Consider the following 27275-nt stretch of genomic DNA (forward strand, 5'->3'; position numbering starts at 1 on the left):
AATAAAAAATAAATACTCAAATAATTTTATTTAAACCCCCTCACAAAAGTTACATAATATACAAATATATTTTAAAATAGAAGACTTAATTACATTTCAAAAGTTTTTTTTTTTATTATCTTATAAATATTTTTCAAAAATATTTTTTATTGATGGCAACATTAAAAATCAGCACGTTTACCACATATGTACACTGTCTGTGGTTTTCTTTCTATTTAAAGTTTATTCACACCTTCACCATTACTATTGCGTAAGAAAACTTACAAGTATTATTAAATTTCAATGGGACGGAAAACTATTTATGATTTTTTATAAGAAAAATTTATCGCTTAAATCTAATACATCAGCACTGAAAATTCATATTAGGAAGACCCTTCACCCCCAATCCAGTAACCATGTATGTAGAACCACAGGGCGGTTCCTGGGCACCACCTATATTCAAACTCGCCGTGGTCACAAATAATATATCGAAGTTTGGCCCGCCAAAGGTCACTGAGGTTACTTGGGGTACTGGAATTGGAACTTTTTGAAGTAACTTTCCACTGGTCGGGTCGATTTTTATAACACAAGATCCATTGAAAACCGCCACCCATAAGTTACCGTCGCTGTCTATAGTGGTACCATCAGGCATGCCATCAACTTTGTTCTTTTCCAAGTCAAATATATATTTCAGATTAGCTGGAAGAAATTTATGATTTTAGGCAATTATTTTTAACAAATGATAAAAATGTCAGCTTCCATTGTTAGGTACAGTAATAACAAATACAACTTCAGTCAGAATCCCACTATAGTCTATTCCCGTCGAAGTAGGAATAAAGATAAACAAACCTCAGATTTACATATTTCATGTTATTTCTAATACCTCAACTATATTGTGCACTACTAAGATTTTTTTAATTTATATATATTTTTAATAGTAGCTGTACCCGTGACTTCGCGCGCGTTATTACACCCGCTATCTGCCATCTGTAAAAGTGCCGTCAAAATCGGTCCAGCCGTTCCAGAGATTAGTCGGAACAAACAAACAGACAGACAAAAATTGTAAAAAATGTTATTTTGGTATCATATGTAGCGTGTACACATACATATGCATTTACTAAAAAGCGGTTATTTTAATCTGTTATTTTAATAGTTATTTCAGACAGACACGTCAATTTTTTTATATGTATATGATAGACAAGACTATTACGCTTAACTACTTATATCCACTTTTATTTTTACTTTCAAAATTCCGATAACAGCTTCGTCTACGTTCAAACAGCTATTATTTTGCAAATTCATGATGAACATCATAGACTGTATTCAAGCTCTCGACCAATGGATATTACTTATTTGGTCTTTGTCCTCTAGTTATTGGAATAATACTTAAATTCATCTTAAATCTCGAAACACAAAATAGAATAGTATAGAAATTTCCTTTATATACACACTCAAAGGACATAAAATTGTGTAGTGAACAGGAACAAGGAACATAGCTTCTCAGTCTCCAATGTTGAAGGCGCATTGACCTTGTTATGGATATTTAATGATTATAACCTTTGTGTCTTTTATGAAATTTACTCTTCACAGTTTTAGGGTGTGAATAAAATGTATATACACTTACTTATGTTTCCCGTGTCTACGTCGTAGTCGTATCTCCGGATTTTCCGCTCCATGCTGTCGGTGTAATAGAACGCCTTCCGCGCGAGGTCCCACGCGAGACCGTTGGAGATTCCGATTTCGCTGCACAGCTTGTGTATCCCCGTTTTATCCACACGGTACAGAGAGCCTTGGTTTGGGAGAATGTTCCCTGGGCGATCTTCATGGCCCATTGTACCTTATCGAATAGATATTTTATTAGGCTTATTTAATTTTGCCGAAAGAACCGGTGAGGTAACCTTTCTTAAATTTTTTATCTTACCTGCATACACCCTGCCACGGGGATCAGCTTTTCCGTCATTTATCCTGGTATTCGGCACGACATTCTGGTCAACGGTGCCCAGCTCGCGGACAATCTTGGTCGCACTACCCTCTTTTCCGTCCCACTGGACTATAACGAATTTCCTCTCCAAACCAATTAGGAACTGATCAGTGGTGCCATTAACTGGTACTATGAAACCTACTGACCCATCTATAATAAAACATAAAAAATATACATACATAATCACATATATTTTAAGTTTATCATGTTCTTCGTTGTTATAAATAAAGTAGGTACTTAATAGAAATATTACTTTTTAATATCGATTTAAAAATGCTGTTTTTTAATTTATTGTCCGTACCTAATTACTTATATTAAATCATTCATTATATATCATACGGGTGACATTAGCACTGAAAAGCGATGGCTTCCAGGCAAGCTGGAACATTGAATGAATCAATAAGAGTATGGTGTTATACCAATTATAGTCGATGTTGGTACGTACGTAAGTTTCTATCTAAAATAATTGATTTAAAAGAACTGAAATAAAATTGTTTAAGAAGTTTTTAAAACAAGGACGACATCAAATCAGTGAAGGACTTTATTAGCAAGATTAGGAATAAGGAGGAATTCAGCGAATCAAGAAACGATTTGAAACAGAGAGATTAGTCAAATTGAACACAATTTTATAAAAAAACGAATAATATGGGTATTCCTACATACACGAATAAACATGCTAATACTTGCGAAATCCAGTTATGAACCGAATATATTTATTTCGTAAACGCTAAAAGTTTATTTAGCTGTTTTTCAATTAAATTAATAAAAAATCTAATAATATAGTACCGTACCAAATTAAGATTGAGCTTAAGACAATTATCGTGAACCTTTGTCATAGAATAAAATATATTTATAATATTAATGAAATATACATTTGTTTATAGTTTAAAATCGTTAAATGACATATTGTACATTATTTCTCAAGCTTCTAATAATATCGCACAGTTTAGCGAACAACAAACTTATCATCCCCAATTTAAACAATTGTACTATGGGCAAACATAGTATATTTTGCCAACATTGTTAAACACTTCAGCAATTTCCCCTTTATCTAAAGCAAAGTAAAAACGCACAGGGAAACCTTTAAATATTCATTAAAAAGAAACGATTAAAAAATTAGTAATTATTAAAATACCTATTTAACTAGGAAACTATGTCGCCGGAAATTAGTTTGAACAATCGCCGTACTTATCTTATCGTTGTTTTGTAAAAAACTATAATTACTTGTATTTTAAACCTAATGGTTTTTTCTGTGATTATACCTAATACTAAATAATAGCCAACATACAAAATCAAACTAATATCTAGTCATAATGACTTTAACAATTTCTAAATGTTCTAATATCCGTAACCGGAACTATCCAAACAATCGGATAATCCAAAATACATAGTTCCGTATCTATAACCGTATCCGAAACTGTTAAAGTATTCTTTATACATATTAGGCCATAAAAGGTTGAAATTTTAATATAAGGTAAGTTATAATTATTTACACCTTCTGTCCAATTTTCAACCATCTAATATATTTTTTCACAAAGTTATAAGCAAAAACGCTTTTCATCCTCTAAACCTAGCGTTCACTCCAAAAGTTTAAAATTTTTAATTTGTTATTATTTTAACGTCCCAAACCACATATCAAAAAATCATAATGATACTAATTACTTGACCTTCACGGGCTTTATTGACTGGCCTATATATCCTTATCCAATCCAGATCTGAAATGACACATCCATAACATCCCTGCTTTAAAGGATGTTGATTTTACGCAAATGTTCTCCATTTGATTTCACCAGTGTCGTATAACTTTAAAACGGTGCCTATTAATGATGCTGGGTACTAAAATTATACAAAAGTCTCTACCAAATATACTCTTTTTTTTAAATTAGTAAGTAAGCTGTTGCTCCTAATGAAACGAAGGCGCGGTTGTCAACCTGAATAAAATTAAAACCGCTTATTAATATTTGTAATGAAAAATTGCCCAGTTTTGCGAAATAATATGAAAAGTATTTAAGTTATACATTTCCTGAAAACCTGATTAACAAGAATTAACGGTTTCACTTAAAGAAGGAATGCTATGAAACTGTCGTCGCTGTTTCATACAGCAGACGAGAAGGAAAGAGAGAGATTATATATCTCTATCTCGCATCAACATTAGAGGAAATTTCAAATAATAATAAATATTTTAAAATGAATACATAGCAATGTTAATAAATTAAAGATACTTATATCATGTTTATTATTAACGTCTTAAATTTTAATTCGGTTGTTGTTAATGTGCACGTTCAAAAACATTAATTATAAATACTGAATATTTAAATATAATTTAAAGTTTTCAAGTGTGGTACTTTTTTGTTAAGCTAATTTAATTGTTCAACTTTAATTATTTCACTGGCTACCTGATCCGGCTTTGCATATATATAATAAAGGCTTAAAACGCTCATATTGCATTGGACAATCAGATTATTTAAAAAAAAATGGTTAATATTTCATACAAGCGTCTATGGGCGGCGGTCACCACTTGCGACCAGCCCCATTTGCCCGTCAGCCTACCAATATATTAAAAAAGTACATAAAATATTATAATCATTCTTACATTATGTGAAAATAGAGTTAATATTCGCCGATGAAGAATCTCACACGAGCGAGATACAGCAGTTTTCTACTCTTTGAGATGTCCATTTCAAAATGAAATGAAAAATTTGAATCTAATAAAATAATATTATCGATCAACATAAGAAATACAACTCATATTCTATCAATATATGATAGAATTGAAAAATGCCGTCATTCGTAATTCGGATAAAAAAATAACCAATATTTTTAAACGTTTTTACTTTAATATTTGAAGATATATTTTTTTTATTAACTCTATACTAAAATAAATCTACATTTTAAAAACTTATACACATTTAAAAAAATAATAGATAAAGTCGTTTTACTATAGAACTACTTATGATGATTTACAGATAATTACAAGTGGGAAAGTATACTTAGAAGTTTAACCTGGTGGTAGGGCTTCGTGCAAGCCCGTCTGGCTAGGTACCACCCACTCATAAGAAATTCTACCGCTAAGCAATATTACTCAGGGGTGTGAGCCAGTGTAACTACAGGCACAAGGGACATAACATCTTAGTTCCTAAGGGGTGGAGGCGCGTTGGTGATGTAAGGAATGTCTGAATATTTCTAACACGGCCACTGTCTATGGGGAGTGTTGACCACTTACAATTAGGTGGCCTATTTGTTCGTCCGCCTACCTATGTCATAAAAAATACCTTGCAATAAACACTTTTCTACTTTCCTTAGTTTATAGAAAACAATGGCTATAAATATGTTATTATAATAACTTACCAAGTTTAGTCTTCGTGTGTTCTCCAGTGGCCGGCACATACTTATGAATGGTGCCCTTCAAGATGTTCACGAAGTACAAAGCTTGCTGCCGATCGTCCCAATGTGGTCCCTCGCCCAACTCCAAGGGCTCAATTATTTTCTTTATTGTTAATGACATCTAAATAAATATCGTCAAAGAAATAAAAAAAGATACAACAAAAAAAAACATCTTAAAAATAATGGCAGTATTTATTTTTCACATTATAAATAAAACAATAATCGAATTATTAAAAAAAAAAAATACTTCACAATAATCTTTGCCAAAGAATTATGTTTTCTAATAAATATTTGTGCCGTAGAGATACTTAACCTTTTCTTTACTAGTAGTAGTATCTACTGGAACTAATGATTTGCCTCAACGTCGTCTCAAGTATGACTTGAAATTAAACTTAAGGACTACAATAACGCTGCACAATGAGACAACAGAACTCGCACGGTCACATTGAACACAACACACTTTATCGTAAATAGGACTTATTTTCATTTAAGTGCATAACTATCTACATCGGGGTTGCCACCTTCGAGTTTAATACCTAGAAGGGGTAATAACAAGACTAGCACTGCTTAAAATGGCTGTGATCTGGTTTGAAAGATGAGTGAGCCAGTGTAATTATGGATGCAAGGGATTACTATAGACTTATTATATAATTTATATATTAGTATAAAACTATGTCGTTTTCTGTTTCTGTATTTACGCTTAAGTTAACTTAAGTTCTTCTAAGCCACCCAACTTTGAAACCCATATTTGTAAGTGGTTTAGCATTCTTGCCAACATTCGACACGGTGATTTATACTGTAACTATTTTTAATTTATGTTTGTATATTTAAGGACTTAATGTTAATAATTCTTACGTAAATAAAGATTTTATTATATACAATAAAATATATTCAAAGTTTTAGCGGTCGTGATTAAATGTCTTTCGTAAACTTTGATTTTGAGCTATTCGACGATGAAGAAGAGCTCACGAGCGAGAAACAGCAGTTTGAGTTGTCTTTTTTTTCAAAATAAAATGGAAATGAGGGTCTAATAAAATAATATTATCGATCAACATAAGTAATAAGACTATATTGACATAATTGAATAAGAAAATTTAGCTTAACCGATCGATGTATATAATAGATTGAACAATAAACTTATTATTCGAGACATGCTTATATAAATCGAAATATAAACATATTTAAATTTTTGTATTTCAACCCTAGACTTGAGTTCTTGAAAAGTACCTTCTGTTATCGATGACTTAAATAATATAGCTAATTATCTGACAAGTATTTAATCTAAATAAATGTTTCAAGTAATACGTACTCAGTAATTACTCTGTTGCTGTTTATACTGTGAGATAATTCTCCACAACAGGCGCATAACATAAAAATATCCTACAGTTTAAAATATATTATTAGTGTAGTCATAATAAGTTTTATTTATATTAATACTAATTTGAAACAAAATAATTATTAAAGTTTTCTTTTAAATTTTATAATGTCAACACTGTTGCAAATATTACATTACACTTGTTGAAAGACAACTTTTTAATGTACTTACTATGAGAATTTGTATCTGAATACTAAAATAAAATAAATAGGTTTATACCTGGTATTTAAAATAATTGTATAATCATATATTTTTCTCAGCAAGTTTCCTCATTCTTCAAACGGCATGTCCATGACGGACATTTTTAGATGCACACTGCGGTATGTACATAGATGCAGGTCGTGCGAATAACTCGATTGATATTTATAAATTACTAGCGAGTAGTGACCCACCGGCTTTGCTGCGATAGCGCTATTTACGTGGGCGTTTAGTGTTAAAAACGTTAGTTCTAGAGATTACCGCTAACGTACAGCAATTATTATACGAAATAATCTTAGTCCATATAAAAACTAAATAATTGAATAAGGAAAAATCCTTATTTCATTGTCTTTAATTCGTTTTGTTTATTCCATCAACATACTAATCTTAATGTGTTGTTTGATTACTAAGTAAATAATAAAATATATTATTTTGTACTATTAATATGAGGTCTACCAAGCAGAGCATGAAAACAGCTGCTATTTAAAAAAATTAAGTGCAAAAACGTTATGTAATATACACTTAACTAGGTATGAAACAATAAGTTGAGATGTTCAATATCTCAATGTTTAAACTTATTTAAAGAAAGTTTGGTATGCCACAGAAGTAACAATATTGTTCACTATATAAATTAGTGCACGAATATAGTAACGAAATATATTTTTTAAATATTTCACTCTATCGCTTTAATTACTGACTTATAAAAGTGATAAGACTTTACTACATTTCAATAAAGCAGGAAATGATCAGTGGGGCTATAACGGTAAGCATATATAGCATAGCAAGCACCACAGATTTTTAAAAACCTACTAAATATTAAAGCTCAAAAATGCTCAATTCAGTCGCCATGAGTATGTCGCCATATGTATCTATTAAGAGTTTTAAACGCAGTAAGTGCGAAAAAGATTGTTGCATTTGAAAACATTGTTCCGTGATAATATAGCTGAATCTAAAACGTTGGTTATTTAATTGAGGTGTGAATTCGGCAGGTATTCTAACATTACATTACATTAGCAGCCCGTAAATGTCCCACTGCTGGGATAAAGGCCTCCTCTCCCTTTGAGGAGAAGGTTTGGAGCATATTCCACCACGCTGCTCCAATGCGGGTTGCCGGAATACACATGTGGCAGAATTTCGTTGAAATTAGACACATGCAGGTTTCCTCACGATGTTTTCCTTTACCGCCGAGCACGAGATGAATTATAAACACAAATTAAGCACATGAAATTTCAGTGGTGCCTGCCTGGGTTTAAACCCGAAATCATCGGTTAAGATGCACGCGTTCTAACCACTGGGCCATCTCGGCTCTTAGGTTTAGGTATTGTAAATAATTTCAAAATACATTTACGCAAGCTAGCCGGCGCTACCGTAGTTTGTCTAGCGGACTGGCCGTACGTATCACATTTCCAAAATGTCGCATCCCATTTTGATAGCGCACCATGCGGAAATTTATTACAACTTTTTGTTTTTTCAATAATATTAGGATATTTTAGCATAAGAAGCATAATAATATATACATTTAATAAGCTTACTTATGAATAACTACACTTCCCTACGGCCAACACCAATATATCTAGACGGAACTAACAACTTGGTTACATGCACATTGTAATTTTAGAATTTATCTGCCTAGCTCAGCCTCTGAAAAGAGGCCCATATTATCATGTGCCCTAGGGCCTCGGAACGGTCTTAGACAGCCCTATTCTAAAACAGTCCATTATTTTTAAGATATTCAATAATAATAGACCGATGAAGTCGGGGAAAAAATTGTGTGTAATTTTATTTCTAAATCTCCGAAAACAAACGAAGCCGACATTCAATCTACCATTGTTTCGCGAATCCATAATGATTATTATTTAAGATCTTGACCAATGATATCGCGATTATAATTTATAATTCGATGTCAAAGTTGTTTATTTTGCTTAACTCCTCTTGAGATTGGAATGGACTATTATTTATGACAATAGTATTATGTAAGAAAAATTCAAACCTCACCGCAAAACACGAGCGTGAAATGTCACTATCTGATATGCGACATTTACTATTATTATATAAAATTTAAAGGATATTAAAGCGCGTATCACCGTAAGACTGTTACCAACATTTCACTAATATATATAATATGAAGCAAATCATTGCAAAAAATGGTTACCTCTTACTAAACGGAATATTTTGGGAAAATGATTCAGAAATTTGACACGTTTTACATAGACTTGACATTTTCTAGTTTTGTAACGTTATTTCAATATTGATGATGAATGTCCTATGTCCCCTAGATGGGGCAGAGGGCGTCCACAGATGTCCTCCATCGCGATCGGTCTTGGGCTTCAGCCTTCACCTCGCTCCACGTCATTCCGATGCTCGCCGCCTCTGCCAAAACGGAGCGTCGCCAGGTTTGACGGGGACGGCCACGCTTTCTCTTCCCTTGGGGATTCCAGTCCAAAGCTTGTTTGGGAATATGGTCGGGGTCCCTTCGGAGCGTGTGTCCAATCCATCTCCACTTACGACGCTTGATCTGACTGTCGATCGGGCTCTCATGGCATTTCTCCAACAGCTCTAAGTTTGGTTTCGGGCCAGTAAATACCGAGAATGCGACGAAGACAGCGGTTGACGAAAACTTGGATTTGGCGTGAGATGTTCTTTGTAACCTTCCACGTTTCGCACCCGTAGAGCAACACGGATTTCACGTTGGACCCGAATATCTTAAGTTTAATCCTTCGGGTCAGTTTCCGTGATTGCCAAACAGGTCTCAACTGCGCGAAGGTAGTTCGGGCTTTGGCTATCCGTGAAGCGATGTCTTCTTCACTTCCATCAGTCTCTGACACGACGCTCCCGAGGTATGTAAATTTGTGGACGCATTCCACTGCCTCTGTGCCAATCAGCAACGGTGAGCGATTCTTCAAACCAGTTCTCATCTCCTTGGTCTTCCGGATGTTGATTTTAAGCCCTGCTTTTGCCGCTTCCTGACTTAGATCGTTTAGCTTAGCTTGCATATCGGCGTGGGTATGACTCAGCAGGCATATGTCATCAGCGTAATCCAAGTCTTCCAAGACGTTGGATAATCCCCACTCTATGCCGCGTCGCCTGTGTTCTAAGATGCGAAGCAAAATTCCGTCAAGAACGACTAAGAAGAGAAGCGGCGATAGGACGCAGCCTTGGCGAACACCCGCGTGCACTGCAACGTCATCCGATATGAGGCCGTCGTGAGTTACTTTGCAAGAATACTTGTTGTAAATGCTTTGTAGCAAACGGACTATTTTCGGCGGCACTCCAATTTCCAAGAGGCGGGAATTCAATATTAAATAATGCAAAATATTTTTCAGTAAGTTCAAAACTTGGTTACCAGAATATAACAAGAATCAAGGATCAATTTCGGATCTTTTTTGTTATTGTATATAAATTATCTTCATGTTTATGTTAAAGGCATTTGTTATAATACAAAATCACAAATTCCCTTAACATAAAAGAATTCCTTTAAAGAGTAATGAGGTATAATTAGCATGTTTGCTGATTACATTTTGAAGTAAATGGAAGCAACCTAATAATGACGATGTAAACAATGCATTATCACTGATACAAATTTGGTATACAAGGAAGAATTAAGTAATTTATGCCAAAAAGATAAAATGCCTATTGTTTGTCTTACCTAATGTAAGAAAGGTAAATTTCAAAGTAACGGTCGACTTTCATGCCGGTTCTTTTCTGTATAATCTACTTTACGAACATATGTATATACTAGCGACTAGCCCGGCTTCGCGCGGACACTATAGAATACAAATAAAGCATATAACATGTATAAATGTAATTCATTATATAAAGTATAGTCATACTGCAGTACCATACTGTAAAAAATATTTATGATTCGTAATCAGTTCTGGAGAATACTCCCTACATACAAACAAACTTTACCTGTTTATAATATTAGTATAAATATTACAGTATAGTTTTTAAAAAACATCTGGAATGAAGTCACACATATTTGTCGAGGATAATGAAATAAAAAGGCATCAAATGAAAAAATCAGTTTACTTTATTCGATGGAATTTGGAAAAAAAATAGAATTACAATCCAAAGGCGGACATTACGCTAGCTTTGAGCTCTGTACAACCATACTGTTAACATGTAGCCGTTTGTATATTCACAACACAATTATATACTGATATGACGAACAATTTGCGAGTACCTCGTGTACGCTGCAGAGAATTTAGACTTACATACGGACTTGGCACGACAACTACAACTAAATGTTACGAGAAGAAACAAATCATTACCCTGAGACATCGGCGACACTTTAAAGTAACTGACGGTACACTTAAAGAAATAACACTAAACTATTTAAGGTAAATATTAATTAACGACTAAAATAAAATCTATCCTCTAATGATTTTAAAACTAATACTGAGACACCGAATGACTTTACACTGAAACATCACACGTATAACTATAAAATCGAAACTACACTTATTTTTTTAGGTTTTTTTTATATATTTTTTAACAATGCACTGTACAAACAATAAAAAGTTCAGTTACATAGTGTTACATCGATACGTATACTTATGTGATTACACACATCAAAGAAGTAAAGTACGGATCGAAAACAATGGGCGGATTACAATTCAGTATTCGAGAATACGTACGTACGTTTTAAATATAAGTTTTACAAAAAAACGTGCTACGAGATTATCATAATAGGAAATATGCTGTAAATATAAAAACTATTGTAAATTTAGAAATCTTAATACATATAAATTTTCATCGTTAATCTCGGACTCGACACACCATAGCACTCCGACTGTCTAGATATGTTTTTATTCATTCTGACACTAAATAATATACTAAATAAATCACTAAATCAATTTGACGTAGGTATTATATAGTATTATTTTGTGTTATTTACTATGTAGAATGTTGTCAACTACAATTTTATCAATGATGTAATAAATGAAAAGTATTGTTTTACGTAATATTAATTTATAAAACTAAAGAGTCCTATTAATGTGTCGAATCTTCCGCTCAATAAAATGGCGCCCGACCTTCATTCCAAACCTGCAAAATTACGTCCGAATCACAGCCAAAACGTTACAAAACACTCCAAAAATATCATCTGAAAATTTTGCATGAGATAATAAGAATATAGTGCTAATTTATAATTAAAATAGTCGAGCAATCTAATAGTAAATACGCAAATTATTTTACAAAAGCAAGTTACAAAGCGTCATTGTACACAAAATTAGGTATCTTATATATAAAAAATAGTCCTTTGTCCCTGGTGTATAGGTGCTTCGTTTGCAGCGAATGTAACTAATGTTCTAATCATATTTTTGTTAACAAAAAGTTAATCTAGTAAACAATTACAGTAGTCTCTGTTATTTTACAAATATTTTTTATCCGAAACTTATAAATTTTAAACACCTCCCAAAACACCGATCTATTAAGATATTAAATGCAATTCGTTAGTTAAGTTTAAAAGTAAATGCAAAAACTAGGTCAGTATATATAAAACCTAGCACAAAGACGTGTCTTTTGTGAGTTACAAATTAAATAAGCGATTAGGTTTATAGTTTCACTGAATTTTCATAACATCAACGAGTAAAGTCTACCAATACGAGATTACACAATTTAGCTCAAACCGTTTTGGTTATGAAATATGTGATTTTCCTTTTCTAGAATTGTCCGTTATGAAAATTCAGTATTTCCTAAACAACTACCCAAGCACCAAAAATTAACATTTACAACGTTGAGATCAATGTACGACACTATAGTTTTATTGCTGTAAGAGATTCAACGGGGGATAGTGAGTAGCGAGATCTGTCAGTTCTAGGAATTAAGTTAAACTAAACTAACTTAAACACATCACAACACTCGTGGTTCAAAGTCACGACAAATATTATACAACTAATAACAAACAAAAAGAGAAAACATAATATTTTATGAGAAACAAAATAATATACAATATCAAAGTCTCAGTTACGTTAACATATATATATAGAATAAATGTAAAAATAATACAATATATATGTTGAGCACGAGTGTTGCGAATGGGGGGCAAACTATAGGCAAACAATAAAGCCATCGACGCACCTATACATAACATCGCCAGCTCACCTTAGAGGGAATGCCGGCGCCTAATCACTAGTGTATAATTCCGAACCTCTACAAAAATATCTCGATAACCCTGTCAACCTCTTCAATTTTGCAGCACCGATGAACACTTAACGATAACGTAACGATAACCGCGACCGGCAGCCGGTGGCAATCTTCGACAAAAGGTTATTATAAGTTCAGAAGGAAGTATTACACGTACATAATAGACGATATACGTTTTATTTAGACGATTATTAGATTCTACTCGTACGGTTACATCGCGGGCCTCGTTCGTCACAATAGTCACAGGATGCGCCCGTCGGTACATACAGCCTAACACATAACATTAAGTACATATTACGACACAAACATTTCACGAGACAACAGGCTATCTATTGTCACTGTACAAAGAATTTCGTATGTAAAATACTGCGCCTCCCTCCGCCCCCGCAGGCGAGCCGGGCCTCCATCACAACGTGACCAAAACCGGCTGCGGCCATACAAACGAATATATATTATAACAGCACATTTATTTATAAAAAACTTTAATCGGTCCTTTATTGTTGAAAATTGACAATGAATTTGAGCCAATAGTTGTTTCCTCTTGAGAAAGCGCAGTATTTTACGAGATACAAAATGAATTCCATTACGTCTAGTCAGTGCCATATATTAATCGTATACCGTTTTCGATGAGCAAAGTCGTTGTGGATCTTCTTAGCCGATACAGAATAAATATTCCTTGAATAAGGTTCAATATTTTATATAAAGGGGTATATGTAGTTATTGAAAAAGGTGGGTCCCATTGATACAAATATATATCAGTCTTTAATTTTCATTTCAAATTAATAAATGAACTCCTTGTATTTAATGTTATTTTGACTATTATTTTTTTTTAGATTTTTCACTTTTCAAAACTATTGAATATCTGTACTTAAAAGAATAAAAATACTATTGAATATAAATGTTTTTTTTTTTTTTTTAATAAACGTTTGTCTATTATTGCAGATTAATTTTAAAAACATAATGATAATTTAAAAAAAAATGATTTAGAATATAACGTATTGGAGTTAAGGTTTGTATCTTCTTTTAGGTACAGATATACATAAGTTTGAGGAAACTTTAAAGGTTTTTTTTTTATTTTGACATCAGCTTCATATTTGTAAAAATCAACTAAAATGGTATTTCCACTGTGATATTCATATTGTTTAAACTTGATACCACCGTGTATTTTATAGACCATTTGTAATATGTTAAATATATTTAAAAAGTGACTGTTTCAATACTACCTAAGTTATATTTTATGGTTTAATGTCCGAATCTTGATACATATATATATATTCAGTAACTATAATTTTTACTGATTATGAGTTTTACTATTAGAGAGCATTAAATTTCCGGTAGCCGTGGGTGGTGGTGGTGGTAGCGGCACGTCTACTTGTGCTCGGGGTGGTGGTGCGGGTGCGGGTGGGGGTGCGGGTAGGGCGGCGGGTAGAAGTGCTGCACGGGCGCGTACTCCACCCCCTCGTCGTAGCCCACGTAGCCCATGCCGCCCATCATTCCCATCATCGCTGGAAAACGAACGGTAAACAATCAAAACACTGAAATAATGGTCGGGTCGCACCAATCGAGATACCCGTTTTAAATTAAAAATCACTGAGATAGGTATATCTGTTACTAATGTTATTGTATTGTATCGTTGCTATAATTTAGAAAGTCGTTGCAAACTTCAAACGCGAAGAAAGTATTACAAGCAGTCTCATTATCGCCAGAAAATAATACCTATAATAGTTCAACCGGTATAGTTTACACACTTAGCTGTATATGAATACAAATAATAAAAGATGTATACCACCGTGGGCACTCACCGGGGTCGGAGTCGACGGGGTAGTAGGGCACGGGGTAGAGCGGCGGCGGGTAGGGGATGTAGGGGAACGACACGAGCGGCGCCTCCGCGCACTCGTCCGCGTAGCGCGCCTCCGCCGCCGAGCTGCGCCTGCGCAGCCACCTCACTCTTAGCGTATTACTACTCGCACTCGCGACACCTCTAGTCCATTCCGATCGGAATAGGAATAAGGGTAAACATACGATTGGCTAGTGGCTCAGCTGTGAATGTGCACTACTAATAATTCTTGAACAATATATCTATATTTATAATACAACATTACTCCACTAGACTACATCCATTTAAATTGACTTCCAAAGTTCTGACGGCAGTTTTCAACGTCCGAAACGCCATATTTTCGAAAATCCATAATGATAAATATCATAGGTCACTCAAGCTCTACAAACCACTGCCATCGCGTCAATTTATTGGCAAATGTTGTTTATATGGCTTTTGTCCTATTGATTGGAATAGACTATATATTCATGCAAAGTTAATTTATGATGCACTAATATTCTATAAAATATTAGTGCATCTGATACAACTTTACTTTTTACACTGCGATAATTTACTATACAACTATGTAACATGTAAAATACATGGAGTTAATTAAAAAAACAAATAAATATTATTGTTACAAAAAAAAAACAAGTGCTTTAGCTACTTACATTGGGATCAGAGTAATGTATGTGATGTTGTCCAATATTTATTTATTACATCCTATACAGTAATATTTCCATAAAATAATAATAAATTTTATTATAACTCCATTCATCTGCCTGCGCAGCTGCGCGGTTCACTCCCTGCCCTTACTCTGACACTCCATGGAACACCAGCTGACCAGCAGCTTAACATGATTATCAGGTCAGGAGTGTCTGCTACTCCGGGCAGTTACTGAGAATTAATTACAAGAAACAATCCAACAGCATTTACCGGAATGCCGCTCTAAGCCAGGCCGTCTGTGAGATGACTAGCGAGGCAATTGTTTCCGTGTAATCCCGTTACTCACCGGTTGTTAGGTCCCTTATTGGGCATGTTGTTGTTGTGGCCCTTGTTCTGGTTGTGGCCGTTGTTCTGGTTGCCGTCCTGGTTGTTGCCGCCACGTTTAAATCTGTACATAAATAAAAACATACAGTACAAGAAAAAAATGGTTTCGAGTTAATCTTTCTATCTAGCGGAATATTGTAATTTAACAGAAACTTAATGTCTTGGAGTGAGTCTTAAAATCGAATGAATAGTAAATTTTTTCCGGGTTATTCAGTACCGAGTCCTTCACTTCATATATAATACTCTCCACTCAGACTGCAGACTTTCTTGAGTTTAGAAATTAGTAATAAATAACTACAAGTATAAATTTTCTAGAATCCTAATTCAGAGGATCTTAGATTAATTCTAAATACCATACCGACCCTGACTTGAGAAAAACGGCTCAAAGAAACTCTGCTCAGATTATACATGTTAGTTTTACCTGTACCAGGGTTAGGTAAAAGTGGGGAGGTATTAACAGTGTGAAGTGCGTACCGGGGCCCGAGCAGCGGTCGCTGCGGCGGCTTGGGGGGCGCCAGCGGCGGCTTGTCCGGCTTGTGCTTGGGGCCCTCGCGCTCCTGCAGCGACACCTGCTGCATGTCCTGCGGGACCACCGGTTTGTTTGTTCAGCTACACTATTCCACTCAAACCGCTCCAATTGTAAGACTCAACTGTTATATTAGGTGCAAAGCATAATATGGATTTCCTAGTCACCGTCAAAATAGGGCAGTTAAGATTACACAATATAAAACTGTCGCTTTCGCTCACGTGGCCGATTTGCTTGAACATCAATCGACTGAATTATCAGCTCGGTAAAATTTAAATCAGTGACCTGGGCGAGATCCCTCGGCGAGTAGTGCCGGGGCGGCGGCGCGGGGGGCGGAGGCCCGTAGGCCGCCCACATGCACTCCACGCCCAGGTTAAAGTAGAACCGTAATGTCGCGATGTCTGAAAACACATCGAGAGTGATGTTATAAAAAGTTCATAGATACATATTGCATAAAAGACAATATGGATAATCGAAACGAATATATGGAGTGGATAAGGTCCGCACCGTTCATGGGCAGGTCGGCGCCGCTGGGCTGCACGCTCTTGTACACGTGCGGGTTGACGGGCGGCGGCGGCGGCGGCGGGTGCGGCCCGCACCACACCAGCGACTTCACGCCGCAGTACGGTGCGCAGTAGCCCGCCACGCCTGCGGACACACGCGCGTCAGCTCCACTACGCTACTCCACAGACCACACCCCACCCCCTCGGACTACTTCAAATTACCCCTTCGATGAGGCTAAATATCGATTAAAAGTCTTTACTGTATACCCAATTGAGAGGAAATTTCAACTGCAAACAATTTAAAAATAATTCTTATTTTTTATAGCTGAACTTTCCTTTGTTTTAATTTAGTTTTTCATAAGTTTTATTTGTTTCTTCCTCGTTTTCTTTACGTACATTATTGTTACCGTTCTATACTTTCCTTTTTTAATTTTCCCCTAAATAAACGAACTCCCTATAAAGCCCCCTGTACATCACGATGCCCCCAAACTGAGGGGCCCCTCACCATCAGACTCACCGTTGTTGGCGTAGGTGTGCGCGAAGGGCGCCGCGCTGGCGGCGGGCGTGGGCGCGCGCGCGGCCGGCGCCATGTCTCCGCCGGCGGCCTGCTGCACACACGAATCCGGGAGTTATCAGCCGAAATGTCCGGCTCGATAATATAGTTAGGGTGTTCACGTAAAGGTCACAGTCAGCTTTTCATTGCGTAGCAAGATATAATAGCTCAATATGTAACATAACAAATAAAAAAATGATGAGTCTCGTGAACGAGACATTCGTAGATAATGTCGAAATATCGAGCTCCACCAAATAAAAATAAAAAACATGGTGAATATCCCGTTATAAATATTGTTAGTAATAAAAATAACCATGTTAATTTAAAATCTTATATAAAAATGACAAAATTTGCATTTTACAACAAAAAAAAAATTATAATTAAAAACTAATATATTTTTGCTATCGGTACTGATGTAGTACTAACCGCAACGTAAATGTTATCGTTACTGGCACGCGTTATAATATAAGAACATAAAACATTACAAAGACAATTATAAAATTATATAAACAATCTCACCATTTTAAATACAATTTTTCACTTGATAGTCTTGTCGCCTTAAGAGTTGATAGAATACTAAAGGAAATACTAATTTAATTTTAATCACATGATACTTAGCTAGTAGTAGTCTTCTATACTTATACTTATAGTATACGAGACGGATTTCGTAATGTTTACATGTTTTAAATTATTTATTTATATAAGTAATTAGTTAATTAACACTGTCGGTGATTTACTAGTGAAATGACTTATTTTTTTGTTTCTTTTTAGGTTTCCGTAACTAAATGACACAAAACGGAACCCTTATAGATTCGTCATGTCTGTCTGTCTGTCTGTCCGTCCGTCCGTATTTCACAGTCACTTTTTTTCCGAAACTATAAGAACTATACCGTTGAAACTTGCTAAGTGTATTTTGTGAACTGCATTAAGATTTTCGCACAAAAATAGAAAAAAAAAACAATAAATTTTGAGGGTTCCCTATACTTAGAAACTGAATCTCAAAAATGTTTTTTTCATCAATCCCATACGTGTATAGATAGGGCTTCAAAAATTATATCGAGGTTTATAAAATATTTTTTTTCTAAGCTGGATAGTTAGCGGGAGAGACACTTCCAAAGTCGCAAAATGTGTCGTCGTCGTCGTCTCTGTAACTATATCATGTACATTACCATGTAAACTTCCACCCAAAATTGGTTTGCTAGTAAGTAATTTTTTTTATTTTATAAATCGCTAACCGCAATATACCTTTCATTCAATCAACTCAAATATTTAAAAAAAAACATTTAATTTCATAAACATAAAGCTTGTTACTTGTTGCTTACTTACTACGGAACTCTTCATGGGTCCGACTCGCTCTTTGCCGCTTTTTTTAAACTATAGGTTATTCCTATCCCAAGGAGTAAAGATAATCAAACGACTTTGAATTTGAATTGCAGTGTTTCATTGTTCAAAATGGACTATGGTTTTGAATTAATGTGGAAATAAATAGTAAAAAGGAATGGTTGATATTTAATGTTTAAACTAGCAGACTGATTTTTACACTGGCAATAAAGCTAATTTTTCTTTTTAAATATGGCCACATTATCGATAGTTCGGGGATTTACAATTCAACTTACGTACACGGATTAAATTTTAATGAAATTCAAACCGTATATCTATCTATCTATAACCATGAGGTTTATTTTACATTTTAATGAATGTAAAACAGAATCATGGTCAATACAATTGCAGATTGAATTATTAAGTGTCGATTAGGATCGCTCTTACTACCCAAAAAATACTGTAAAAGACTACATATATTTACTAATTTGATATATATTTTTTTTTTATGTCAAAAGGTACTTAATTTATTTAAGGTTTCCAAAATAAATAAAAACAAAGCTCTTTTAAAAATATTCAAATTGATGTTATCAATTAAATACTCCTTTTGTTTTATATAAACTTGCTAAATATAATATCAAATATATTGCTTAATATAACTTAAATACGTTTATCGTTTTAAGTGTTGATTTAAACAATAAATGCACAAAATATAATCAGTGAGGTACCTGTGTGTGCAGCGCGTCGGTGGCGTGCGCGAGCTCGTGGGGCGGAGCGCCCGCCGGCCGACAGTCCACCATCAGGGGCAAGGCTTTCACTTCAACCTGCACACAACACACACGTCACCGCACTGAACAACTGTTGATGTACCTGCACACCAACTACTCGAAAGTAATACATTTATATATATTGATTGAACAATTTGATGATAACTGTCGACTTCCCATTTAAATCCCACAGTTAAGACAAATATATATACTTTAGTTATATACATACAATACATATAAAATACATCTTCAATCGATCAATCCTAGAAGGAGTTAAGGTAAACAAACCTTATATTTAAATATTCCATGCTATTTGCTTATATGTAGCTCTGCTATGTTATGCACTATATACAGTTTATTTATATATATAATGCATTACTATTTCACTTCACTATATACATATATATATACTTTAATTTTACTTCCAAAGTTTCCATAATGAATATTATAGATTATTTGCGATACCAATGATATCCAAACAATTCAATGTCAAAGTAGTTTATTTTACTTCACTCCACATATAAATATACATAAAAATATATATATATTTTGATTAAGTGTATTATAATAATTTTAAATGGGAAGTCAACAGTATTGTGCAGCAGCGTCAAGTTTACACTCATTACAAGTGTCACTACATCTAAATATATACTACAAGTTACCACACACATCTACCAATACTAACAACCGCACTACGCTCACAAAATAAATACAGTAGTTCATTCCCAAAGAACTTGCACATGAGAAAATTTATATCAAAACAATACATAAAAAAATTAAGCACTTTTTTTTTTGAACCGTCGTTATTCTAAGTTCCAGAACTTTTTTTAAAGTATACAACTAAGGGAATCAACTCTAATTTCAACCAACAAATTGAAATACAAAGAAAATAATCAATTATAAATATCTTTTATTGATAACCATCATTTATATATAATTTACATAATAAATAACATAACTACAACAAAACAATCAAACTACATCACTACCATAGCTACGATATGGATTTAAAATACATGAATGCAAATATGCACACCACTTTTGGTTATATACTATAAATAGACTTTTTAAAGTAAAATTTGACAAAGGAACAATTATATAACGCCTTATAAAAGAATTATATAATGCCTTTGTTTGTTGAATTAAAAAAAAAAGAAATAGGATTGAATCATTTATTTAATGGCAAATTATACATAAGTGGTATGCTTATAAACATGAGACTACTAAACCTAGCCTACTCGCTACTTTTAACTAACAGGCATTGGTTGAAAGTTTAAGTAGTCCAGATGTGGATAAGTGTAGGTCTGTTGCGGGTACAGTTGACATTTGTCCTCCAGCTGTGAGGCCTTGGGTACACTCTCATTCTTCTGATCATCTACTTTTGTTTTGTTTCGTGTCTTGGTTAACCCTTGTTTGCGGGATATGTTGCCTGTGTCAAAACATAACATTTTGCAGCAACGTTGCTTATATAAAATATACAATGATCAATACTGCTCTTTTTAGACTTTGGACAATGTCATGAGAATTTGGCTGTGCAAATGATACTTTTATTATATACATTAAAGGTGCAAGTATTATGTACATTTTATTTAATGTTAAAAAACAAAAATCACACCTATTTGCTGCAACATTTGGCTTATATTAACCATTTGTGAATTGGCACGTGAGTATCTATAGGGAGGTGCCCAGGGTTTGATCTCATCAACCGGCAATGGTTCTAACTGATCATAATTTACGAGACGTTTCTCTCCCAATTCCTCAATAAAGACCAGACAGGGCCCACCGTCCGGACGCATCTCCTGGATGTGACAGTGATAAGCTATGGTCTGATCGGGCTGTAGTTTACAAAGACATTTAACACCGACTTGCAGTGTCGTTCCATCACAGTACCTTGCACCGTAACGCAGCTCTGCAAACACATATTGCATTTATAATAATTATTCCTAACGCCACTAACTGATCTAGTAACTCTAGTACCTCTTCGAAGCTCACTCCAGACATCAAATTCGATATTACGGTAAATATCGGGATCTAGGGCCTTCGCTACTTTGTATGGAAATGGAGTTATGCTGTTCTCAAGTAAATCCTTAGCACTGTTGACATTCAGACAATTCATGCAGACATTCTCCAGTTGTATGAGACTGCGGTTGAAAACAAAAATGCTCAACGACTCCTTCAAAAGACTGGCTCTTTCCATGTCTTCAGTGTGATGTTTGCATTTCAATGCTACAGCATTATTATTCCGATCCTTGTCATCTTCACTGGGAGCTTCGATGAAAATCTTAGCTCGTTCCTTCTGTTTCTTGCGACGTTCGACATTTTCAGACATGAAGTACTCAATGTGGTTTGTCGGCATCTTATCGTGTAACATTTTATCGACAGCGTAAGGCAAGTCCTTCAGTTGGTAAACACCGTCGTAAAGTATTTCATATACCAATGCTATAAAAACATTGAAATGGTGAAACTAATGGTATAAGTTTGCTTAAAAATAAGGATATCAGGCTTACCGTTGTCCACCGAAGGAAAGACTGGCAAGATTGCAATAAATAAGAGAAATTTTAATATATTTGTGAAATTATGGAAAAAGTTTAATGATGCAATTTATATTACAAACTCAAACTCAAATTCCTTTATTCAACACAGAAGCATTACACTTACTTATTTATAGTCAAATTAAACACTACCACCGGTTCGGAAAAGGAAACACCCTGACCTGAGAAGAACCGGCGAAAGAAGCTCAGCGGGTCTTTTTTTTTGTCAATACATAAATTTAAGAAGAAACAACCATCTACTTTCTTGTCAAACATGAAATATTACTTGCAGAAGCTATTACAAAGAAGGTCTTTGTAATTTTTTATTTATAATTCATGTACATAAACGAAAAGATTTCGACGTGTAGCAAAGTTTTTAAATAAACGTTAATAACTTTCGTTTATAACTTACACTGACAAAATGATGAAGCATTTATGAATTCTTTGGTATACACAGCATCAAAGTGCTTAGTATCGGGCGAGTAAAACAGGTAAATAGTGTCTCCATAACCATTACAAATTTTAGTTTGTGGGCCCTTGTTAGCTTCGAAAATCACAAAGTCCCGTCTGTAAAATTATTATAATATTTGCAATCTTTGATAAATAAATAATACATTGATCGGCAAGTAAAGTTGTTAATTCATATTGTTTTAAATACAATGTAAGTATGGATTGCAAGTTTTATTTTACATAGACATAAGGTGAATTTCGAAATATTTTTACAGACTAATGAAGATATAGAGAATAATAGGAAGCAAATTGTTAATATTGGAGTTATAATAATACATACAAAATTGCTTCTTAAAAAATATGCATTGTGAATTTATAAAAAAGATTACTTGCCTTTTCATGTTATAATTCAAAATTATGTCAAAATTAATATGTGGATGCTACACTGAATGTAAAAAACAATAAATGCCTAAATAAATATTAGCTATTTCTTATGTATTCATAAAATCTAGAGATAATAGGAAATATTGAAAAGTAGGCAAATTAAATTATATTATGAAAAGTTTAGTTTAGAGCTATTAAGTAAAAATATTCAATAATGAAGGCAATATTAAAAAACACAAATTCATTAAATGTGTGCAATTAATTGTATTGCATTAGAATATAAGCTTGTTTTGGTTTTGTTTATTTTTTTCCTGACAAATCGACGTGCATTCTTAACACATATTAGTACTGTCCCTTTTTAAGTGATCATGGACAAGGATAAATATTTTATAATTTAACAAATCATTTTTCATAACATATTTACATACTAAAATATTTGATTGCGATTTCAATTTGCCTTGTTTATTGTTGTATTATAATTGCGTTAAAATATATTTTAATTTTACAATTTTAGAAAAAATACAGTTATTTGTGTAAAATATGAATTCAGGTTTAAGCTGTATAATCTTATTAGATACTAAAATGACGCGTAAAGTTGGCAAAATACATAAACAAAATAATGTAATTATCATCCTTACCTATAACAGTGGCTCATAGCCGATATTTCAATCAGCCCACCGAATTCTGACGGATTAGACATCTCTTTAAGATAGTTTTCGAATGGACAACTTAACGACTATAAAACAAAATAAAACATGTTAACACCTAGTTCTCTATTAATTCCTAATCAACAGTATTAAATGATAAGCCCTACCCCTTCGAAAAGATGTCGCTTTGAAGCCATGAATTGAACGCAGTCGAGACGAACTTTGTGAAAATAGCGCTGCGTATTATATATATTTTCCGAAACAGCTCTAAAGAGACAGGTCGAATCTCGAGCCGTATGTTTTCGAAAAAAACCCATCTCATCCAGCCAACGATCTGGCTCGGATAAGCGTTTATGTATTTTCCACGGCCCACGGCATCGGATCGGTGAAGGTGACATTGTTTAACACTGCTAACAATCTGTAGGTAAACAAAAACAAATGACGCTACTATCAAAACGAGTGATTACACGTTATTCCTTACAAGTATTTCGCGTCACATAGAAAAATAACATTTCGCGACGTTCACAATTGATTTGCAAAACCATATCGTAACTACGCTGTCTAGTAAATGCAAATGGTTGTTTTGCTGTCTACGATATACAACACGTGCACATAAAATAGCAAATAAAATACGTGAAATAATCATACAAACACTTACCGAATAGATTAATTCCAACAGTCAGCATCAGTATTAAACTTTAAACAGAAATAACTTATGATATTTCAGGAATACTAAGAGGAAAAAATGCACGTGCCAAAAGCAACCGTCAAGAGCCGGCGGGAAGGAAAATCAAAATTACATCAAAATACATTCAAAATGCCAATTTGCAAAAATGTTACCTATGTTTCCACAGATAATCTCCGATATAATAAAATACTCTATGGTTGTATTCTATTATTATCAGGAAAAAATGTTATACCAAAATAATATATCTATTATTACAAAAACATTTTTATCTATTTTCTTTCCGTTTTATATTTTGTACTAGTTATTTTTAAATAAAATCTTAGTTTATGTATTTCTATACAGCGTTCTAAGCAATGCTCCAATTTTGCTATAAGATTGTTTTCATTATAATGTGTAGTTCAGCGTATTATGCTACTAAACATTTATTATTTAGTATAACAGCAGTTACTGCGATATTAAGACCTCTTCTACAATAAAGTTCTTGAAATACTTTTATCTTTGTCGATTAATTTAAAACTTCATGTTAAAAAATTTATAAATGTTCCACGTTCACGTAGGATTCCTTTTAACACTGTAAAAAATAAATAAATAATGAAAAAGCGTGGAATATCGAATAACTATTAGAATGTGGGATTTTTCAATTATACTGCAATGATTAAATTATCTGTTATGGCAATATTCGTTAAATAGAAATTGAAATCGATAATACTTAACTTAATACGTTATATATCTATTTTTATTAATGATATATTTAGATATTAAGCCGTAAATAATATTCTAAAATCAATCAAAATATATTTTAATTTTGAAGATTATTTTATTCTTACATTTACATTTTACATACCCTACATACAATAAAAACTATACAAAAAAAGCAAAACTCTCTCCTTTGTTATTTTAATTTGTTTCGTATCCAACTGGAAAACAACCATTGCTCGTAAAACTAATCAATTTCCACATAACAATGCTACAAATTTTATTATGTGTTCCGGTTGACGTCCGAAGTCCATTATGAGAGTACATCGTCTGATTTCCGCTGCAGGTCGCTAAATTTTACCACTTCCGTTTCCTAATTCACGCCTACCACGCCCCCTATACTCCTTTCTGGAACTAAACTGACAAAACAAATACAAGCCGCCAAATTTGTCATTGTTGCGTCGTTTTTCCACACGAGCAGTCGTTAAAAGTTAAAATAATAGTTTTAAATTAATATAAACTTTCGAGATTTAAAGTAGAAAGTTATTTTCAAACAAGTGTTGTTTGTCTTCCGTTTTCTTGAAACCTTAAAAGCTCAACAATGAGTGAAGAGGTGATCGCGCCTAATCAAAATAAAGATTTAAGTGAGGGTAGTTCAAATTCTTCGGATATTTCATCGGATTCGTCGGAAAATGAATACGAGGGACCACCAAGGAAGCGCCAAAAACGTGACTGGTCGCGGGATCTGGATAAAAGGTTTGACTTTTTGTCACAACAATTGGTGAGTCATGTAAATAATATTTTAACTTCGAATCATACTAGTTGTACACCAGCGATACCGCCCTCTTTCTTACAACCGGCAAATAATAATAATAATAATGAGTCTAATCTAGCTTCAACTACTATTCAAAGTTCGACAACGACAGACGAACAATTTTTACGTCCACCAGTAATAGTGGCGGGTAGTTTTGTAGATTTGAGCGTTACTGTAAAAGAACCCACTGTACCGAAAGCAATTCAATCACGTGTTGACAAAATTAAGGATATGCAAAGATTTGACTCGCCGGATTGGAACGCGGTGCGCTATACCGATGTTCAGAAAAAGTATGCTGCTTTTCCGGCTTTTACTGAATTAAGAGTGAATGAGGAGTTTCGACGTCTGGAGGACAACTGTAGTCCATTACGTTGGTTCCAGATGGAACGTAGTTTTGCTGCGTTATCTAATGCCTTTTTGGCACAAAATGAATACGTTAATACTGCCTTACAAAGCCTTGTTGACTGGTCAAATTCATCGGACGTTCAGCTTAATTCTTCCTCTATTTATGAAAAATTGAAACAGCTATTTAGTAATGATTCTGGCTATAAGACAGTTTCTCGCGATATCCTTCAGATAATTTGCGGTAAACGAGCCGAAGTTTTAGAGTTACGCCGTAGGGACCTCTTAAAGAAATTAAAGGATAAATATATCAGAGAAGATTTAGAGAAAATACCCCCTTCTTGTGATTATATGTTTAACCCCAGCATATTAACAGCATATATACAAAAAATTGGTGGTATAGATAAATTACAAAAGCGAGCACCATCTGCTTCTCGCACACGGCCTAAATCGCCTGAACCTTCGCCTTCTACTACCAGTGCAAAGCCATTTCGAGCTAGGCCAAATGCTAATAAAACTAAACAGAACGAAAACAGAGATTCTGAGCGATTCTACCCGAATAACTCCTCTGCAAAGAAAATGGGGGGAGGGGGACGCAAGTACAAGACGGGAAGAAAGTCAGGAAATAAAAATAAATGACTCGACAGGATTTTCAGGCGGGTGTCTAAGACTCTATCGAAACACCTGGATTCGCTACAATGCACCCAACGTAATATTAAAATTAATAACAGGTGTTCGAATCCCCTTCAACGAAACACCTCCATTGGTTCTTCCAACCTTGGATGTATTAGCAAAATTTCAAACTCCAACATCACATATAATGTCAATCGAAATTCAGACTTTAATTCGATTGAGAGTTTTAGAACCCGCTCCCCTGACACCGTCTTTCATATCTCCGCTTTTTATAATCCCCAAGACCAATGGAAAAAATCGAACAATTTTCAACCTCAAGTCGTTGAATCAGTACATGAAACCGAGACATTTTCATCTTTTCCACCATCAACAAGTTCCCAGGTTCTTACAACATGGGGATTGGATGGTCAAGCTGGATTTAAGCCAGGCTTATTATCATCTTCCAATAAAAGAGCAGCACAGGAGGTTTCTCCGGATCAGTTATCAGGGTC

The 27275-nt window shown here is 34.2% G+C and overlaps 2 protein-coding genes across 3 annotated transcripts; both read right to left on the bottom strand.

The window, feature by feature from the left end:
• Positions 1-50: 50 nt before the first annotated feature.
• On the bottom strand, positions 51-5812 carry LOC125066717 (regucalcin-like). Its single transcript, XM_047674949.1, has 5 exons — positions 5658-5812; positions 5309-5465; positions 1901-2110; positions 1604-1816; positions 51-678 (listed from the first exon to the last, which is right to left on the bottom strand). Exons 2-5 carry the CDS (start codon positions 5463-5465, stop codon positions 344-346), a joined length of 915 nt encoding a protein of 304 aa, XP_047530905.1. The 5' UTR covers positions 5658-5812; the 3' UTR covers positions 51-343.
• An 8201-nt stretch (positions 5813-14013) lies between these two features.
• LOC125066720 (putative bifunctional UDP-N-acetylglucosamine transferase and deubiquitinase ALG13) lies at positions 14014-24420 on the bottom strand. 2 transcript variants are annotated; one of them, XM_047674955.1, is made up of 15 exons: positions 24270-24420; positions 23779-24029; positions 23603-23700; positions 22543-22697; positions 21577-22038; positions 21215-21508; positions 20856-21028; positions 19561-19656; positions 17477-17564; positions 16964-17104; positions 16742-16857; positions 16405-16511; positions 15893-15994; positions 14867-14994; positions 14014-14569 (listed from the first exon to the last, which is right to left on the bottom strand). In XM_047674955.1, exons 2-15 carry the CDS (start codon positions 24007-24009, stop codon positions 14433-14435), a joined length of 2328 nt encoding a protein of 775 aa, XP_047530911.1. In that variant the 5' UTR covers positions 24010-24029; positions 24270-24420; the 3' UTR covers positions 14014-14432. The 2 variants fall into 2 exon arrangements, with proteins under 2 accessions (XP_047530911.1, XP_047530910.1); XM_047674954.1 differs by having other exon boundaries at positions 17477-17567.
• Between the last annotated feature and the right edge of the window lie 2855 nt (positions 24421-27275).

Source organism: Vanessa atalanta, chromosome 10 (genome assembly GCF_905147765.1).
Source record: "Vanessa atalanta chromosome 10, ilVanAtal1.2, whole genome shotgun sequence".
NCBI classification, from domain to species: domain Eukaryota; kingdom Metazoa; phylum Arthropoda; class Insecta; order Lepidoptera; family Nymphalidae; genus Vanessa; species Vanessa atalanta.